The 21,062-nt window shown below is 35.1% G+C and overlaps 3 protein-coding genes and 1 long non-coding RNA gene across 7 annotated transcripts; 1 reads left to right on the forward strand and 3 right to left on the reverse strand.

The window, feature by feature from the left end:
• Positions 1-660: 660 nt before the first annotated feature.
• Positions 661-8,257, reverse strand: LOC149615800 (RILP-like protein homolog). 4 transcript variants are annotated; one of them, XR_016375954.1, is made up of 9 exons: positions 8,077-8,257; positions 7,598-7,933; positions 6,211-6,349; positions 6,010-6,131; positions 5,386-5,583; positions 5,135-5,298; positions 4,922-5,068; positions 3,149-3,260; positions 661-2,007 (listed from the first exon to the last, which is right to left on the reverse strand). XR_016375954.1 is itself a non-coding variant. In XM_089856832.1 (8 exons), exons 2-8 carry the CDS (start codon positions 7,928-7,930, stop codon positions 1,929-1,931), a joined length of 1,182 nt encoding a protein of 393 aa, XP_089712958.1. In that variant the 5' UTR covers positions 7,931-7,933; positions 8,077-8,256; the 3' UTR covers positions 661-1,928. The 4 variants fall into 4 exon arrangements, 3 of the variants coding, with proteins under 3 accessions (XP_089712958.1, XP_089712959.1, XP_089712960.1); XM_089856832.1 differs by lacking the exon at positions 3,149-3,260 and having other exon boundaries at positions 8,077-8,256; XM_089856833.1 differs by lacking the exon at positions 3,149-3,260 and having other exon boundaries at positions 7,652-7,933; positions 8,077-8,253.
• Positions 8,258-10,485: 2,228 nt separating this feature from the next.
• Positions 10,486-12,156, reverse strand: LOC149615801 (uncharacterized). The gene is made up of 3 exons (XM_089856093.1): positions 12,150-12,156; positions 11,072-11,232; positions 10,486-10,914 (listed from the first exon to the last, which is right to left on the reverse strand). Exons 1-3 carry the CDS (start codon positions 12,154-12,156, stop codon positions 10,633-10,635), a joined length of 450 nt encoding a protein of 149 aa, XP_089712219.1. The 3' UTR covers positions 10,486-10,632.
• A 799-nt stretch (positions 12,157-12,955) lies between these two features.
• On the reverse strand, positions 12,956-15,013 carry LOC149615802 (uncharacterized). The gene is made up of 3 exons (XM_089856842.1): positions 14,507-15,013; positions 13,859-13,995; positions 12,956-13,444 (listed from the first exon to the last, which is right to left on the reverse strand). Exons 1-3 carry the CDS (start codon positions 14,517-14,519, stop codon positions 13,118-13,120), a joined length of 477 nt encoding a protein of 158 aa, XP_089712968.1. The 5' UTR covers positions 14,520-15,013; the 3' UTR covers positions 12,956-13,117.
• Positions 15,014-16,511: 1,498 nt separating this feature from the next.
• LOC149615803 (uncharacterized) lies at positions 16,512-16,972 on the forward strand. Its single transcript, XR_016375960.1, has 2 exons — positions 16,512-16,777; positions 16,851-16,972. It is a non-coding gene; the product is annotated as an uncharacterized LOC149615803 (long non-coding RNA).
• The last annotated feature ends 4,090 nt before the right edge of the window (positions 16,973-21,062 follow it).

Raw genomic sequence — 21,062 nt, forward strand, 5'->3', positions numbered from 1 at the left:
TTATCGTTAAAGTGCTATATCTTCTCCATTATATCGTTAATAAACAGGCAAAAAACGGGTATGTATGTTTCAAGGTTAAATTTGCCGCCATTTGATACACCTTGGAAAAATTTCCCGCCATTTGGTAAGCCTTGGAAAAATTTCCCGCCATTTGGTAAGCCTTGGAAAAGATTTCCCGCCATTTAGTAAGCCCTGGAAAAGATTTCCCGCCATTTAGTAAGCCTTGGAAAAGATTTCCCGCCATTTAGTAAGCCTTCGAAAAGATTTCCCGCCATTTGATACGTCTTGGAAAATTTTCCCGCCATTTGATACGTCTTGGAAAATTTTCCCGCCATTTGGTAAGCCTTGGAAAACGTTTCCCGCCATTTTGAGTTTTTGGTCCATCGCTGTGATTGGAGGAACTCGTGAAGGTGCTGGAAAGTAGCCAAGCTTATGGAGACTGGTGTTTCGATATTTTCACGAAAAATCTTTGAAGAACACCATATCTTGACGAAATTCGGCGTAATTGGTATTAGTTTTGCAAATTAGTGCGGGTTAATTAGAAGTGCATGGAATTCAGCCCAAAAAAAACCATAACGTTTCCCGGCCTCGTGGCACCAAGTCGATGCCTTTTACCGCCATTTGTCTGATTTTCGAGTTTCAACAAACAGTAAGTAGACATTTTTTGGCAATAAAACAATTTTATTTCTACATTTTAAGCGTGTAATTTTTAACAAGCAACATATTTTTTATTTTGATGTAGTTATTTATCAACTTGGGACGTAATCATTTGTGGCACAACATTGAAGGAGCGGACAGGTAAATGTTATCAGCCAAGGCTTAAACTTAACCCTAACTTTAGCCTAATAGTATTAGTGGGTCATATGGGTAAATTGGCTTCATTTCAAACGGTTTACAATTAATTTACGCGTGATTAATATGAAACAGCACCAATTAGATTAGAAAAAAACAATTCGTTGCCAAACTAGATAAGTGTTTCTAAAAGTCATACTGATTACTGAATATGTGTTCAAACGGCTTAATAAAAGGCAAATAACATGATTGCCAGTGATAATTGCTTAAAATTTTAGATTTTTCTTTTGTTGCGTCTATTATATAACATACATTTCTTGAGTATAACATTGAAAATACCGGAGCTAGAAGCATTAACATTAGCGGAAAAACATCCAATTAAATTTTTTCGGTATATATAATTAATAAACCTACCTAAGGGTATATATTCAGGTATATAAATTTCTTTTATAGTATATAGTATATATATTTTGGAAAACAATCAATTTCTTACTTTGCATTATAAAAATTTCAAAAATAATAAAGATGCGCATGCGAGCAATTATGCAATTAAGCAATTAAGTAATTGCATTTTGGGCCTTGGTTTATTAAACATTTTTCGCGGGCGTAGGAAAAACAAACTTAACATTAATTAATTAATTAATAATTAGGTGTATATTTTTAATTAAAAACTCTATATAAAAAAACTGCCCGTTTAACAAAAATAATTATATAGTTTTTACATATATAAAATTATATAATATAAATTTTTAAATTTTAAAAACCTAAAACTACGTTAACTTTGTCTTTGTGTAAGCCTAAGATTGGAAAGGGGGAGCGGGAAAGGTGCGTGCGTCTATGAAATAATACTTCATATAAATCACAGTTTATTTATTATATTAATTAAATAATTAATTAATTAAACTACGAGAGAGAAAAAGAAAATATGTCTTTATTATTTCATATTTGGCCACATTAACGCTACGTCGGTTTTGAAGAGACTGCTGCCGCTGCAGTAGTCTTTATGATGAGGTTTTGATTTTCCGCGTAATCCGATTCCGTAGTAGCTGTGACCGTAGTCCTTAGTCAGCCAAGGCCCCCCGTAACCGTATTCAAAATCTCTGTCGCTACCAAAGGCGGCTTCAAGCGGCACCAAGTTATTGACGGAAAACTGGAAATGGCACAGCAGTGATTGCACTAGTTTCAGATTCAATACCCCTCCATAGCGTACGAAAACTGAAAATTTTTTATATCATGCGTAAAAGAATAAAACGTAAACAAAATCAAATAATAATAATAATAATAATAATAGGAAAATCATAAATAAGCCAAAATTAAGCTGCTTTCTTTAAGCTTTAAACTACAAACTACGCTCGTGCAATTTTCTAAGTAGACATTTGCTAATAATAAATAACTTTGTTAAGGTAGCTGAAATATTGCAGCTTCATTTTTGAGATAGAAAAACGTAATCTAATTTAAAATTTAGAACTTATGTATAAATTTTGACCTATTGACCCTTTGACCCCCATTAAAACGTTTCAATATTAATAAATTTGAGAATGAAATGAAGCCAAATATCCCAAGTTTAAAACATGAAACTATACTAGCCAGTTGACAGGGAAAGGGCTGAAGAATGGGACGGTGACCTATTGACCTTATGACCCCCATTAAAACGTTTCAACATTAATAAATTTGAAAGTGAAATGAAGCCAAATATCCCTAGTTTAAAACATGAAACTATACTGGCCAGTTGACCTATAGTTAGTGACCCCTTCAAGGAAAGGGCTGAAGGATGGCGCTTTGACCTATTGACCCCCATTAAACCGTTTCAATAAAACTAAATTTGAGAATGAAATGAAGCCAAATATCCCAAGTTTAAAACACGAAACTATATATTAATAGGCCAGTTGACCTAAAGTGACCATTAGCGGGAGTTGGGCATAGGAATAAGGCTTAAGATTAACTCCTCCCCTTTTCAACAAAATGGCGGAAAACTCAACCTAAATTAACCGAGTATAGCGGCCCCTATTTTCATTAAAATTAAAATACTCTATTTCAAATCAAAATTATTATAAAATATTTCAGCTACCTTAACCCTAATGTACTCATGAAACCTGACAACTAATAAATTTTAATATAGAAATTTATTAAAAATTGAATAATTGTCCATGAATTCAAAATTTAAACTATTTATTTCATGAATACGGAGACAAAAATCAAAAGCTACTGCGCAGTGCACTGCATGTAGCAACAAAGCTGCTCAAACAAATTAATATTTAAAAAATAATTTTAATTTTTAATTTTAAATTTAAAATTTTTTTTGGCACATAACTGTCATGAAAACATAATTTCTTGGAATTATTTAACGATCACATGCCTTAAATTTGTGTGTGTTTGTTTTTGGCAAGTTTTTTTGGAATTGTTTCTAAGTTGTCCCAATTGAATTTTTGGCTAAAATTGATTGGCTTATTTAAAACCATAAGGAAAACCTATAAAGTGAACGGAAAAAACTTGGTTTCAAAAACCTGTGCTCAAAAAAGCCCGCACAATAATAAAATATTAGCCAAAAAAATTAAATTATAATAATAATTATATCAATTTACAACATTGAGCTACACACTGTACAACATTATGATGACTTAAAAAACTAAATTAAGGGTTAAAGTGCGCTAAATTCAGGGTTAAAGTGCGCTAAAATTAATGTAGTAATCCTTTTAGACCAAAATAGGCCTTAGTCGATATGCATTTTATTCCATTGATGTCATTTTTGACCTATTTTATAAGACCTTGACGTCATTTTTGGTCTATTTTTAAAGACCTTGACGTCATTTTTTGGCCTATTTTAAAAGACCTTGACGTCACTTTGGTCTATTTTTAAAGACCTTGACGTCATTTTTGGTCTATTTTTAAAGACCTTGACGTCTATTTTGGCCTATTTTAAAAGACCTTGACGTCTATTTTGGCCTATTTTAAAAGACATTGACGTCTATTTTGGCCTATTTTAAAAGACCTTGACGTCTATTTTGGCCTATTTTAAAAGACATTGACGTCTATTTTGGCCTATTTTAAAAGACATTGACGTCATTTTTGGCCTATTTTAAAAGACATTGACGTCACTTTTGGCCTATTTTAAAAGACATTGACGTCACTTTTGGCCTATTTTAAAAGACATTGACGTCACTTTTGGCCTATTTTAAAAGACATTGACGTCTATTTTGGCCTATTTTAAAAGACATTGACGTCTATTTTGGCCTATTTTAAAAGACATTGACGTCTATTTTGGCCTATTTTAAAAGACATTGACGTCTATTTTGGCCTATTTTAAAAGACATTGACGTCACTTTTGGCCTATTTTAAAGACGTTGACGTCATTTTTGGCCTATTTTAAAAGACCTTGACGTCATTTTTGGCCTATTTTTAAAGACATTGACGTCACATTTGGCCTATTTTTAAAGACATTGCCGTCACTTTTGGCCTATTTTTAAAGACCTTGCCGTCACTTTTGGCCTATTTTTAAAGACCTTGCCGTCACTTTTGGCCTATTTTAAAAGACCTTGCCGTCACTTTTGGCCTATTTTAAAAGACCTTGCCGTCACTTTTGGCCTATTTTAAAAGACCTTGCCGTCATTTTTGGCCTATTTTTTAAGACCTTGACGTCACTTTTGGCCTATTAACGCTACTCTGTCTATATGTCAGTGATAGGGCGCCCCCTTTTCTATAATTTTTTATATTTTCTCCATGTAAAACCACGTGTTAATCTCCCGTTTCATTTCAAAATGGCGCAGTATTCCCGCCATTTTCTATTGTGCCACGTTGACAGTGGCCATCGGAAAACTTTAGGGGACACTAATTTCTCATAACTAATCGCGATAATTTAGAGTTAACGCTAATTTTAAACGAAATTAAGTCTTAATTCAACTAATTTCACTTATAAACTTCCAAGCATTAAAAAGATTACGAACTTTTAAGGTTAAGTTAGTAAGGCACTTTAACCCTAGTATTTGGGCCTTGGTTTAAGAATTCAACTACTACTTTTTACTTTGTTCTAGACCAACAGGTAATAATTAACTACACAATAAGCTTAAACAACGAATAAACAAACAAACGAAACCAAAACAGTAACAGCAATAATAAAATTAGTTCTACTCACAATCTCCGAATGCCCAATGATTTTTTCCGAGGATAAAGCTTATCTTCTGGTTCACGATTTATGGGACCCTGAACTGGAAGATCTGTTTCGTCATCGTAAGGATTTTCCTCATCTACTACGGGAGATTTAGGAGGCAGTTCTTGTTTCCTAATTAAAGAGAAATTAAACCTTTCCCCGCTAAAATTAAATAAATTAATTAATTAAAAAATTTACTTTGGTCTATAAAGTGACAATTCATCTTCTAACTCGCTAACTCTTGCTTTTAAGTCATTCTTTTCGAATAAGAGATTACGTAACTCCTCTAGAGTAAAACGAGGGCGATTTGGGTCATCTGGATCAATGACTAGTTTCCGTCTTAAGTCCATTTGAGGACTTCCCTAATTTTAATTGTGTTAGAATTAAAGTTTAACGTTTAACGATGACCGTAACGCGTTTAAGGATAAGGGTTTATTCTTTTTGTGTACCTCAACTAAATCCATATTTTCTTTTTTAGCATCATGTAGCTGCTTTTGGAGGACTTGTAATTCGCGCTGTTGATCTTGTACTTGCGCTTGAAGATCAGATTTTTCCTCAACTAAGACTCTTATTTGAGCTTGCAAGTTACGGGCTCGTCGGGAATGTTCGGAATTGGATTGGGATAATTCGTTTGATTGTTCGCGAAGCTGTAAGTCCGTTTTTTTACCTTTAATTTTGTATGTTCGCGGTATTAACAAGAAGCGATATCTATAGTTTATTAGGGAGAAGGTTATAAATTCGCGCGCACATTTCCATGCAGCTTTATCTCCAGTCAAAATGTATAAGTGTCCGGAGTTAATCCCCGCCTCTAAATTAATTACAACCGCAGTATCTCATTGGTTCTTGAAAACTCGTGCACGTCAGCGCGACGCGAATGAGTACGAAAATTACAGTCATATTTTCAGACTGAGGAGAGGAGGCGAAATAGCCCGGCGCCTCCTCCTTTTACGTCCCCCCCCCCTTGTATTTTGAAAGGGGGACTGCAGGACTATGGCGCGCGGGAATACTTATAGGCATCTTAAACCTTCTCCCTAATAAACTAGATATCGCTTCTTGGTAAGTACTGTTTTTACCTTGTCAATATCTGCTGTACGATGCAAAAGTTCGCGATCTTTTGCGTGTAATTGTTCGCGTTGTTTATCAACCAATTCTTTTAATTTTTGGGCTAATTTGACATCGTCTGTTACTGATTCGACTGTATAAGGAAGTATTTAAACGCGATGTTCATTGTTTAAGTTATATAATTAACTTAATTGTTAATGTTTATCAAGTACCTTTCGACTTATCAGAATTGAAAGATTCTTTCTCCGCTAGTAAGTTACTGAGACGCTGATTTTCGTCTTGTAAACGCGAGACTAAATCGGAAAGTTGCGCAGCTTCTTTGCGCCAATTTTCCTCAATTTGTTCAACTTCCTTCAAATTTAAATTAGCTAATTTCAAAATTGGTAATCTTAAGTTAACCTTGACTACTGGCACGGTCCGCGTGTTAATTTCCCATAGACCTTAATACCATGGATAAAGAATCAATGCGCGTGAGGAAATTTGTTTTCACGCTATAGGATAGGCAACTCCCTATCTCGAACGACAGCTTATTCTGTATATACTCTGTTACAACGTCGGTTGTCAGCACGCGCAAAGCTAGGTCTCTATGTAACCTAGCTTTGTACGTGCTGACAAGAGACGAAAAACCTTCAGGATATTCCGGATTTAAAATATCCGCGAGTTTTTTTAGCTCGAGTGCACGGACCTCTACTCTAGGCCTTGGTTTCAAATACGTGTGAAATTGCCTACAGCCTACTACACTACACCTATTTGAAACCAAGGCCTAGAGTAGAGGTCCGTGCACTCGAGCTAAAAACCTCGCGGATATTTTAAATCCTGAAAATTCTCAAGTTTTTTGTCTCTTGACAGCATGTACAAAGCTACGTTACATAGAGACCTAGCTTTGCGCGTGCTGACAACCGATGTTGTAATAGAGTATATACAGAATAAGTTTTCGTTCGAGATAGGGAGTTGCCTATCCTATAGCGTGAAAACAAATTTCCTCACGCGCATTCTTTATCCATGTTAATACTGTCTAAGGTGGGGGACTGCCATTACTATATTAAAATGGAATTTCATTTGAAAATCGGCAACCTTAACCTAACTAGTGACACCCCATATTAATTTCCCTATAGACCTTAATACAGTCAAAGGCGGGAGACTGCCATTACTGTATTTAAAGGAAATTTCTCCATAAAATAGATATGATATAAATCTGATGATATACTTAATAGAGATAGAGTAGTGGCACTCTGTGTTAACTACCCATAGAGTTTAATACAGTCAAAGGCAGGGTGGTGCCATTACTCTAAATAGACTATGACAAGACAACTAAAATGGCCTATTTCAATGCATTTATTAACCAGCTAAATACTTAATTACTATTCATTAAGTTTAATTTGTTTTTCATGAATTACATGAAAAAATTAATATTATCAAAACAAATCAAGAACATGCATGATTTTTTGAAAACACTTAACATAACACAGGTACCTATTTTTTTTCAGTGTTTAGTACATTTACTAATATTTTATAAGCCATATATTCAAATTAGAATCAAAAATAACGCAAATTTTACAACATTTATACTTAAAAACTAAAAGATAATATATGACTTACCTGTTCAAATTTCATAACATTTGTATGTTTAAAAACTGAATTAATGGGACTTACCTGTTCAAATTTCAACCTATATTCTGCCCTTTCAATTTTTTCAGCTTCTAATTTATTTATCACAGCTTGTAAATCGCTAACTTCATCATCTTTTTGTTCGGATTTAATAGCGCAGGCTTCTAAATGCTCTAGCGAATTTATAACTTTGGGCATTAAACTCGTAACAACCTCCAAACCATAATGGTCTATTATTTCTTCAAATTCTTTTCCAATTTGAGCAGCTAATTCGTAAACGTCACTGACAGTTAATGCCCCAAGTTTTCCCACCGAATATTCCATATTCTGTAACGAAATTAAACCTAAAATTAATTTTAATTACGTAGTTTTTATAATTTCAAGGTCAATTTCGTTACCCAGACCCAATTTATAATTCAGTTAGGCTTAACGAAAAACCGCTATTATTTACACAATAAACGTCAACGTACCTTTAAATATAATGGGATCTTTTCAAATTTGTTTAAGTCAACATATTTTTAAAGACACTGTTTCCTGGTTAACAAACTTTTAAGAAAATGATTCCTTTAAAAATACTTTTGATGTTTGTTTTTTTTTTCTAACAATTTGAGCTTCGCAGAAGCAGAATGAGTCACGTTGGTATTTACTTTCCCCTCCCTATTTCGTGACGTCACTTGTCTGGTGATTGGGGTCATTGCGTAAGTAGAGGCGTTTTCATTGGCTGAATTTAGCACGTGAGGGTTGTATTGAGCCAATCACATAAATTGAACTTTCCTTCCTTGTTTTTGGCGCGAAACTTTAGTATCCCTAAATTCAAATAGGTGGCAGCAGCTGTCCTGCAAAATCAATCTGTTACCGGGCGGTTTTTTAAATTAAAACTTATCTGGTGATCGGGATAGTAGAGGCGTTTTCATTGGATGAATTTAGCACGTGTGGGTTGTATTGAGCCAATCACATAAATTGAACTTTCCTTCCTTGTTTTTGGCGCGAAACTTTAGTATCCCTAAATTCAAATAGGTGGCAGCAGCTGTCCTGCAAAATCAATCTGTTACCGGGCGGTTTTTTAAATTAAAACTTATCTGGTGATCGGGATAGTAGAGGCGTTTTCATTGGCTGAATTTAGCACGTGTGGGTTGTATTGAGCCAATCACATAAATTGAACTTTCCTTCCTTGTTTTTGGCGCGAAACACTAGTATCCCTAAATTCAAATAGGTGGCAGCAGCTGTCGTGCAAAATCATTAAATCAATCTGTTACCGGGCGGTTTTTTTAAATTTCCGCCAATTCCGACATAATTTCAAGGTTAGGGCCAACAAAATAGGCCTAACGTTCGCTAAGCCTAACTCGTAGCTCTGCTTAAATACTTTTCCCAATTATTTTAAAATTAGGCTTAAGAAATCGAAGTAAAAACCAGAAAGCCTAAAAATGGATAGCTTGGAGGAATTTACATTGAATATCCAAGAGAATCAGGAACTGATCCAAATATCGCAATACGGTCTTCAGTACGATCTTAGTCCGCAAGCCTCCGAACGAGATACTGATAACAGCGAGGGATGGGAATTATGGGATGTAATTCCAATGGACGACGCCCAAATGGTGTTGAACAAAGATCAACAATTCGAAGAGAGACAAAAGATGAACACCAAATTAAATGAAATCTCTTACGAAGCGTCTAAATCGCGTAACAAGGGAAAACTCCGAGTAGGCTTAGGTCAAGAATTGATCCGAAGTTCAAGTTTGGCTGCTCCTTACGGTCTTCAGTATGGTCTTAGTTCCCAAGTCGCCAAACGCGTCGCTGATAACAATGAGGAACTATCTAATGTGGTGCCAATCGACGATGCCCAAATGGTACTGTTCAAAGAGCAACAGGCATTTGAAGAGCGACAGAAGATCAACGCCAAATTGAAGGAAATTGCTAACAAAGTTGACACAACTTCCATCATGAATTTACCTCCACCGTCCTCATTCAGGAATTTAAAATCTAACGTCACTCGATCTAGAGGTTACCACCGTCAATGGGGACAAGCAAAACCATCGCACCAAGCTCTACCTTACGAACATCCGAGCTTCTACAACCGATTTATTAGATCTGGACCCCGATATGTCGACGAATCGTTGCGATCTCCTGCAACGACCGTTACTGCCAGACGTAGTGACCTAATGAATACTCGAAGAATGGTTGGATTTGGTTTTGAAAGTAACGAAAGACTGACCAATAACGCCGCTGGCACTAGTTTCCCGTTCTCGTTTGCACAAAACAGACCCAGACAAGAAGAATAACACTTTAAACTTTATTTAAACACATTTTAATGTATTGTATAATATTTCATACAGTTTGGTTTTATGTCTGTTATAAAGGGTGGTTTCCAAAAAAGGGGTTAAGGGGTAATTATAGTTAGCAGTATAAGTACATTCATGCAGTGGGATGCATCCAGGGATGGTAAGTTCTATGGGAAATCAATCAATCAATCTCAAGTCCGAAAATGTATTTAACATCTATGACCACACCGATTTTGTTTGACCCCCCCCCCCAATTAGGGACATGTACTGTACACCGCCTGACACTAGTTAAAGTTATGAACATTGATTGGAAACAGTGTTTTAGGGATGACCTCCTTAATTAAATTAGTAATCATTTACTTATAGTTTCTCAGGGGGTCATCCAAAAAACACTGTTTCCAATCAACGTTCATAACTTTAACTTGTGTTAAGGGGGTTTACAGTACATGTCCCTTATGGGGGGTCAAACAAAATCGGTGTGGTCATAGAAGTATAGATGTATTGAACATTTTCGGACTTGAGATTGATTGATTTCCCATAGAACTTACCATCCCTGGATGCATCCCACTGCATGTTTAAAGTTAGGCAAACTATAATTAACCTCCGTTCTTGTAATTCCCTGTAAAGTGTGTTAATAAACTCTGCAGTTATTTTAGAATTTCAAATTTTATGTTTTTTATTTCTTTATCTTAACCTAACCTTGCGCTAATTGTACATTATTCCAAGTAAGGTTATACATTCCCGGTTTTAGTGGTGACCGTGATGTCCGTGTTCCCATGGATTATGGTGCGGTCCCCCATGATGCCCGTGGTGTGGAGGTCCTACGTGATGAGGACCCCCGTGATGGCCACCATGATGGTGACGTGGTGGGCTATGATGGTGCTGGTGGTGGTGTCTAGGCGGACTGTGGTGGTGTCTAGGTGGGCTGTGATGCGCAATATGATGCCCACCATGATGGTGATGATGGTTCGGTGTTAGGGCGTGGCTTATAGCACCCGCAATTGCACCGACTACACCAACACGTGGTCTCTAGAATAATAATTAAGAGTAATTGAAATTACAGAAAATAAATCGAAATTAGTGGAAAGACCTTGATATACCATAACTGGCAACACTTGTATTGCTCACTATCTGTCGATTAATTATAATTTCTAATTTTAAAAATTATCTGAGTTATTGAACTTACACGGTGATGTTCTTCAACTATAATAGTATTTTGTTGAGGTGGTCTGGTTTCTTGTACCACCACTGTGGCACCACCGTACTGAGGAGGTACAACCGTAATATGGGGCGGCTGTTGAGGTGGGTAATACACACCCGGTGGGTTTTGGGGACCAGTTGGATAATCTGGGAAAAATAAAAAACAGTTATAGTTTAATTAATTTTAATAAGATAATTGGTAACATAATTGCAATTAAACTAATTTTACAAAGAATGGACGTTTAGGTTAAAGAAAAAATAATCGCATTTTAATTAATTTTATAAAGAAAAAATAATCGCATTTTAATTAATTTTATAAAGAAAAAATAATCGCATTTTAATTAATTTTATAAAGAAAAAATAATTGCATTTTAATTAATTTTATAAAGAAAAACTAATCGCAGTTTAATTAATTTTAATAGGAAAAAATAATCACAGTTCAATTAATTTTATAAAGAAAAACTAATCACAGTTCAATTAATTTTATAAAGAAAAACTAATCGCAGTTTAATTAATTTTATAAAGAAAAACTAATCGCAGTTTAATTAATTTTATAAAGAAAAAATAATCGCAGTTTAATTAATTTTATAAAGAAAAAATAATCGCAGTTTAATTAATTTTATAAAGAAAAAATAATCGCAGTTTAATTAATTTTATAAAGAAAAAATAATCGCAGTTTAATTAATTTTATAAAGAAAAAATAATCGCAATTTAATTAATTTTATAAAGAAAAAATAATCGCAGTTTAATTAATTTTATAAAGAAAAAATAATCGCAGTTTAATTAATTTTATAAAGAAAAAATAATCGCAGTTTAATTAATTTTATAAAGAAAAAATAATCGCAGTTTAATTAATTTTATAAAGAAAAAATAATCGCAGTTTAATTAATTTTATAAAGAAAAAATAATCGCAGTTTAATTAATTTTATAAAGAAAAAATAATCGCGGTTTAATTAATTTTACTAACACGATTGGTAACACAATTACAATTAAACTAATTTTACTAATAACGGTTGTTTAGGTAATTATGGTTAAATTAATTTTATTAAGAAATATTAACTTACAACTCATAGTTGGGTGTTTTTTATCCGAATAATTTTCGTATGTTGGAACAGCCACAAAACTAATTGTTATTCTGAAAGAGTAATAATTTATCGCTTTTATTATATGAAGAAATTATATTATATCTTTTAAAATCTCGAATATATTGTTTTCGTTATCAGGAGAAATTTTTAATCGCAGCTGAAACTAATTGTACTCGCTATTATCCGATGTGATATCGTTCTATTTCACCTCGTATAACTGTACCATAACACACAAAGACTAATAATCATGTGATATTTTCAACAAGTTGCGCAACTATTTGAAAAATACTGTTTTACAGCTGTATATTACATCATAAGTTCATAAGATATGTTCCTACCATAAGTTTGTTTAATTAATCTCTGGTTATGACAAACTGAAAGGCTTGTAATTTTGAAGTGAGTGAGTGAGGTAGGTCATAGATTCGAGGAGGTAAAGCGAGGGAGGCCTGGTGAGTGAGTGGGGCGCTGCTGTCAAAGGGGGCTTAGTAATGCAGACTAAATAGGATCTAGATGGAATAGGTCTTAGCTGCAAAATTAATTAACCACCTCCGAGTGTACTTAGGACTTCAATTGACTCGCTCCCCCTCGTTCTCCTTCTATAGAACTAGTTATCTCGAGCTGCTGTAAGTCTCTCAGTAGCATTACGAATCGTATAGGTAGTGTCATACTTATGGAACATATCTTATAAGCTTATGTTAATATCTAATCAACAATAAGTATTTTAAACATATTTTATTATAACATAAATTACAATGTTGTTGTTATTATTATTAGAACACATGAAGTACAATCGATATTACAATATTATATTATAACATAACGTGAATTTCAATATTATGTTCATATTGAACACAAAGAAAAACAAAACTAGTGTACAGGTTTTAATTAGAAACTTGCTGAATATAGTTAAAATATTATATATTGGTTAGTAAAATCATTAATTAACATCAGTGACATCCAATAGGTCCATGTCCATGTTCGCACGAATCATGGTGTGGTCCTCCATGGTGACCATGAGGTCCTCTTTTGTGACCATGATGTCCTCCGTGATGTCCCCCATGATGGCGACGGTGTAATTTATGATGTCCACCATGATGGTGGTCAAAATGCCCTCCACAATGATGGGATTTAAATTTCTCAAAACCATGAAAGTGTTTCTTCATAAAATGGCGTTTTCCACCGTGACCATGGTGTTCATGATGATGGTGGTGATGGTGTTTGCGTCTTAGGGCGTGGCCCATTGCGGCAATTACACCCATACGTGGTCTGCATCGCTATCAAATAGAAGATATAATATTAGAATTAATTTTTGAATATTACAAGGGATAGATTTAATTTTAGAAGTAGGAATGGAGAACAGAGTAATCTGGGCGCGCGTCAAAGTCCCGGACCCCCTTCCAGGGGACGGGGGTATGAAAGAAGAGGCGGGTCATAGCGACAGAGGTGAAAAGGAATTATATATTTTTCGCCGTCCCCGTCAGCAACGTCATCAAAACGTAGTTTAATAAGTGAGCCAATAAAATAATTTAAGCTGTTCGTTACATGTTGGAGGGAGGGGCTCTTTACTGGGCTATGAGTCGGACTGAAGTAAATACTAACCGTTCTCCATTCCTACTTCTAAAATTAAATCTATCCCTGATATTACATTTGATAAAATTATTTCTAAAAATTGAAAGATTAAGATTTACATGATGTTCTTCAACTATTATTGGATCTTCCTGGGGTGGTGTTGATTCACACGCTTCCATATTAGTATTGTCAAGCGGGGTGGGTGCCGTTGCAACGTTGGGAGATGGTGATGACCTTTGAGAACACGTGGGACAATCTGAAAAGTTAATTAAAATATTTAAGATTCGTTCATTTTAATTAGCAAGGTGAGCTGCTATAGTTCAGGGAAAACCTGGAAAAGTCAGGGAATTATGAGTCAGGAAAATTTTAAAATGAGGGGCCTATAAGGTCAGGGAAATTTAAAATGCAACAAAAGGGCCTACAAGGTCAGGGAATTTGATTATAGTTGGGAAAATATCTTGCGTTTATGAAAATTACAACTTTGCAATAAACATGTTTTTAAACGAAATTTAAAAATTTATGAGTTGTTAATAATTTTTAATAACAAATAATATTATTAACAAACATGCTGTTTATTATTATTGACAACTAACATTTGTTTATTTTAAAAAATTATTTGGGAAAATTAAATTAAGGAAATCATCATGGAAAAACTAGTTTTAAAGTCATCTGGGAATTTTATGACCTAAATATTATTTCAAATCGGGCACACAACCCTGATCAAATTAATTATTAAATAAATAAATCAAGAAAAACATTTAATTTACCGTGAACACTCATGTTGCGAACCGTTATAGCTGAATACGTTATTTCAACAAGACGATTCCTCTATCTCTGTTATTGAAAAATAAGTTTGTCTCTTATAAATACTAAATCGTATCTTATATAATATTATTTTTATTGAGCGTGACTCATCAATTTTAAAATCACGTGATTTTGTAATCACAGGCAATACTTACATTTTTTTGTGATTAATTGTAAATGGTTTTCGCGTCCAAACTTGTTTGTGAAGTTCTTAAGTGTACTTCTTATCTTGAAATATGCGATGCGAATACGCGGCGTATTATATTGTGTTATCTTATTTTTCTATACCAACGTATGCGTGACTAACCGTCATGTGATGTGACTGGTTGTTGCTCAACGCTATGAAATTGTTATATAATGTACATGCATAAAACCGCAGCTGAACATATTTACCGGATTTTATTTTATTAGAGATAGATGTAATTTTAGAAGTAGGAATGGAGAACGGTTCGTATTTACTTCAGTCCGACTCATAGACCACCCAGTATAGAGCCCCCTCCCTCCTACACGTAATGAAAATTTCAAATTATCTTATTGGCTGCTCACTTAAACTAAGTTTTGATGACGTTGCTGACGGGGACGGCGGCGAAAAATACGTAATTCCTTTTTACCTCTATCGCTATGACCCGCCTCTTCTTTCATACCCCCCCCCCCGTCCCGTGGAAGGGGGTCCGGGACTTTGACGCGCGTCTAGATTACTCTGTTCTCCATTCCTGCTTCTAAAATTAAATCTATCCCTGATTTTATCCAAATTTCGAAGTCTTAGTTTGTGTATTCATTCGTATTAATTTAGGTTTGATAAATACTTAATTATTTTGTTTATAATTTGCTAATTGTAAGTAAAGGGACATTTTTAGTTACTTAACTAGCGGCCATTTTTAAAATATGGAAGCCGAGGTCGTGTTAATTTACCTCAAAAGTTAATTTACTTTATCATGAAGTCGAGCTGACAGACTGATAATCATGGCCTAACCCAAACCAAAGAGAATAGAAAGAGGGGGAGTAGAAGGCTTGGCTGGGGTGTTCTCGCTTTGAAAGTTTTCCCTCTAAGCCTCAGGTGTGCGCACGAATCTTTCTCTGCCCTCTTATTGGTCGAAATACGGTTAACCGAGGAAAATATAACAAATAAATAAAAAAGAAATGCGAGAACTCAAAAACAATGCGTTGCCAAAGCTGCAGTGCTAGCTTCAACTCCCCCTCTTTGCCTAAACCGCTTAATCTAGAAGGATGAACCTAGTTTTGCAAGGACGCCATTACTCTAACTAAATTAATTTTAATTTAGACAATCAAACAAATTTTAATGCAATTTTATTAATGAGATTAACAATCCACTTAATTATCTTTAATTATTAATTTGAATTAGATTTCTTCTGCCCTTCTTTGTCAGTATTATCCGGTGTGGGTGGGTTAGGAGCTTTAACGTGTTGCTGCAAAATTACACCATTAATTACTTAGTAATACCATCTTAATTTCGATATTTAATTCAACCAGGATTCAGGAATACATAAGGTAATTGGAATCATTGTGTAACCAGCCATTTTCACTTAACGTATCTAGGCAGTTTTATTTGTGGGAGGAGCTAGCTAGACTAATCATTATCTATGACGAATCTTACCCTGGCGAATGTATAATCTATCTCGCTGCCTGTTGCACCTAGTGATCGTGCCTTGGAACTCGCGTTGCTACCCAACCAACCAATGAAAATATCACAGTAACAAGATGGCCCAAGGGCTGGGCCTTAATAGTAATTTTACACGGCTCACGTGACCCCCCGTATAGTTGATCTCCAATAAATCGTACAACTAAAAACATTTCTGAAACACAATCGTGTATCCCTTTAATTTCTAATAACGTCACATTTCAAATAATATTAATGAAACTAAATTGTGCACCCCACTAAAGTATAATTTTTAAAAACCATACGAATCAAATAATGTATTTAAACAAAACCCTGGATCCCCTAAACAGGGATGCCAGATTGAAAAGCTTCAACCCGCCAAAATCAAATTGGAAACAAGCCCAAAAAACCGCCAATCGGTGTTTCGAAAAGAAGCCCAAAAACTGCCTAAGATCTAAACTATCCAGCCCAAAAACAAGCCAAAAATTTATCGTGAAAATTTGAAATTAGTTTTTTTTTAGAAATTTTAATGCAAATTCTATACTGGCACCATTTTTAAAACGCAAAACAAAATGAAATCATTTTATTTAATCATGAATTATAAGCCGCTCAAAAGGTTTGACAGCACCATTTGTCAGTTTTTTGGGCATTCTAATGATCTTCCCCTATTGGCGGTATTTTAAGTACAGAAAGCCAAAGAAAAACCCCGACAAGCCCAATTTCCAGCCAACAGCCAACCCTTTTATTTCAAGCCAATATTTTTGAGAAGAAGCCCAATTGGCGGCTTTCCAGCCCAATATGGCAACCCTGCCCCTAAACCAGAAATCACTATGACCGTAAAGCGTCCCCTCTATTTTACGAAACCTAACCTAACCATCCAGCATAATCTCTGATGTATCACGCGCACAAAGTGCAGTAGTGCACGAAAATTATCATCTTGTTTCCCTTCACTCAAAAAAGCCCGCGAGATTTAAACTACCTTTCTTTCGTCTCTCTCCGAGCGGGATGCCCCCTCTCCCTCTTCCCCCTCTCCCTAATATACCAGGCAGGCACAGGGCCGGAAATAAGCACAGGACACTGGACATTGTCCAATAAAATTTTAAGATGTCCCATAATATTTTTAAAAACTAAGGGGGTCACTGGACACTTTGACCTATAAATTTTCCGAAGTTTTGATACCTTGACTATGGAGAAGCGACACCATTTTTGAACACTCCAGTGGACAATGTCCTATAAATTTTCCAGTCAAACAGGGGGTCACTGGACACATGTCCTATAACAAATTTTTCTTATTTCCGGCCCTGGGCCGCAGGCAGTTCTCTCTCTACGCGGAGCTTCGTACCGCCACCGCGTACGCTAGCGATCTCTCTCTCTCATCGTAAGCGTTCGTTTCGCGGACGCGTCCGGCACAGGGACAGGGGTTTGGTGCCCTTTCTTAAATTTTAACGGAATTAAAATTCCGTGTAAAATTAAAAAGACGCCATCAGAATTATGAGAGACGTGAGGCGATACTTAGTTCTCAAGCCCGGTATACCCACAAAACCCGAATTCATAGAAATTAACAAGGGATATATTTATGGGGGAACACAATGATTCCTATTTAGCTTTATGTATTCCTGGTTTAATAATAATAAAAAAAAAAATAAAATAAAAGTAATTGCGTAAGTTTTTAAGTATATCCTTTAATCATATTTAATTAATTATAATTATAATAATTAACTAATTAAATAATTAAATAATTATTTAATTTTAATTAAAAGTGCTATTCATACCGGCCCTTGAAGTGGTCCTCCTTTTAGTAGAGTTTTAACCAAAATAAATGAAATTCATGTAAAATTATTAATCCACTGACCAAATTAATTTACCTTCAGGTTTGCGGTCCATCGCGCTTTGGTTTCGATTGTTGTTCTTAGTTTGAGTGTAAGACAGTCTAGACGTTTACCGTATAACAATACCCACGACCAGACAGACAGACGCTCTTGGTTAACTTGAAAATGTACCACCCTTTTTTCCCGCCAAAATGAAAGCTCATAATGGTTGCTTGGGGGAGGGGGATTAACCAGTTTGACTTTAAAGGGACTGTAAAGCAGTCGTCGGACTGTTGATTTTTTTTCCCGTTGTTATAGACGTTAGAAGCTGATGTAAAACGCGTCAAAGAGGAATTGTTTTGTGGTCGTGAAGCGGTTCCTACGTCTGGGTTAATATCTCTTGTGATTGGTTGTTAGCCGCCCCACAACGGTGTTTCGCTAGTCCCCACTCCCGGGAGTCCGAGACCCCGCTGCTGTTGCTAGAACCGTCGACTGTAGCAATAGCAAAGGCGCTGTGATTGGCCTTATTGTACCACCTGCCGGATAAGGCTGAATAACACAAAAATAGGAAAATGCCTTGACACTATTTTCGTGGAAAGAAGGAAAGACTTTCGTTTTTCTAGCCCCCCCCCCCCGGGGGGTTATGACGTCAATTTGAAAAAAAAAAAAAATAATAAAAATAATTCAACTGTCCGGGGAACTTACAGACCCTTTTATAGTATTATTTCCTCTTTCACAATATCTACGGAATATGGGATAAGTTCCTGGTTTTTGCCTCAGGGTTGCAAGACTAACTGTAGATAACAATAGGAAGGATTTCTTTCTTATCTTTAGTTCAACTGTAGAACTTAATTTAGTTCACTTATACCGTTAACTTTTACCTATTTTTTATGTTATTTCTAAACATCCACGAATTATTTTTGTTTTCTAAAATAAAATCCCTCAAACACTCATCAAATTATAACTCGAAAACAGTGGCCCGGACGACAAAATGTCATAGAACATTTTCGACTCGAAATTGCTTAAAGAACACCCTGTGCCTGTATAGATTATTTTTATCGTACTTTTTTCTATTTTATTTATTTGCTTTTGGTAATATCGTAAGTGTTAGGTCATTCTCGTCGTAGTAGTAGTGTAAAATGTTTCGTTCGTCTTTGAAGGGAGAGTGAATGGGAGAGGATTGTGGTGAGGTGATATTTTTCGTTCGTGTATTTTACATGGATGGGGATTATAATAGTAAGTTTAAGCACTTACAAGTGAGGTTAATGATTGTGAATTGTGTTTTACGTTTTCTCGATATATAATATATTACAATTTTAACATAAGTAAATTTATGAAAGTAAGGATTACGATTACGACCCAGGTAATTATTTTTTAAGTCAGGCAAACGAGGGGCTAATCACTCAGATTTTCTGTACTCCAAATAAGGTTTAGGTATGCGTTACTGATAATTGTTTTAGCACTTTAAAGGCTGCGCATCGTGGGGCTACCCACTCAAGTTTTCTGTTTGTGTCGCACTATTACAATTATAAAAGACGGTAAAATATTGATGTACAGATTACGGGCAATCATTTTAGCACAGTTAAAGATACCACATCGAGGGGATATTGACTCAGATTTACGATACGGGTAATGATTTTAGCACTGTAAAAGATAGTGGGACCAATCAATCTGATTTTCTGTACTTCAATTAAGGGTTTACTTATGCGTTACGATTAATCGTTTTTGCACTGTTAAAGGGTGCGCGTGGAGGGGGTAATCACTCAAGTTTTCTATTTGTGTCACACTATTATAATTATAACAGAAGTATATGAATTGAAGTTAGGGTTACTAGTAATCATTATATCACACTTAAAGGTAGCACATCGATGGGGCTATTCACTAAAATATTCTGTACACCTGTTAAATCAGGTACGATGTGGCTAAAATTATGTGCCCAGCCCTTGGGTCGTCTTGTTTTATTTTGTCTTAGTAACAAGAAATTACTTCAACTCTTACAATTAGCAGAAGGGGATAATAGAAGAAGGATGACACTCTGTATCCTCCTAATACTTTAGTTATGTAACGTCATTCTTCCCAGGCTCACCTTTTTTGTTTGCTTTCCCACTCATCAAACTCCAGATGGGCATCGCACCGTAAGGCAAATTTTATAATTGTTTGGCACTAAATCCCCAGCAATGAAGACACAAACGTCGTGTTGGGGTGGGACAAAAATCCACAAGCGCGCCTTGCCAAATAGTTAAACGCTAATAGAGTAATAATGAGGGAACTATTTTTCGCGTATGTGATTCGGTTTAGTAACCTTGCTCCAAATGTTCCGATGTTGGGAAGAATGACGTTACATTTACCCCACTTTGTGGAATACTTATCTCGAAGAGAAGTATTATATACTTCTGCAATTAGTTATGACGTTGCTATCTCGATGATAAAAAACCATCTTACAGTTTTATCTTATTTTTACCTTTTTTAAGGTAAGTTTCAGCGCGTTATATACCAACCTCTGGTGATGAGAAATTGCAAGCAGATAAGGTCTTTGAATGATAAAATTAGTTTAGTCATATTAAGATTATCCAGCTACTTGGTTATCCATAGACCTTTTAGAGGTTTCGCCCTAAATTTGGAATATTTAGTTTAATTGCACAAAATTAATTGAAATAGAAGGAAAATAGCGTAGATATAGAGCGTTTATTAAGAACATAGTAATGACAGTTAAAAGCTATTTTAATATGCTCTGTTCTTTCTTTAATCTGAACGCGTAATCATCAAGATTCCAGAGACTGTTCGTGAAAAGACTCAGCAAAGTTTTTTTTTATAAAAAGTTGGTTTTGATTTCAATATTTGAAGCATTGTTTATAATTAACCAAGTCATGTTGATACCTAGTTCCCAACCAATAGAAGCTGTACTCCATTAATTGCGGATGAAGAACGTCACGTGAGCGATTTCAATGCTTTTTTAGATATACACGCATTTCACTTTTAGTTTGGTTGTCAATGAATTTGTAAAATTATGACATACGTTTTCCTTGGTTGGTTTTCGAGTTTCCGTGGTAAATTAAGAAATTCTACAATGTTAGGTGGGATATTTTATAATGT

This window comes from Phalangium opilio, unplaced genomic scaffold, assembly GCF_054372755.1.
Source record: "Phalangium opilio isolate 3A_F unplaced genomic scaffold, DU_Popi_V2 ptg000217l_1, whole genome shotgun sequence".
Classification (NCBI taxonomy): Eukaryota; Metazoa; Arthropoda; class Arachnida; order Opiliones; family Phalangiidae; genus Phalangium; species Phalangium opilio.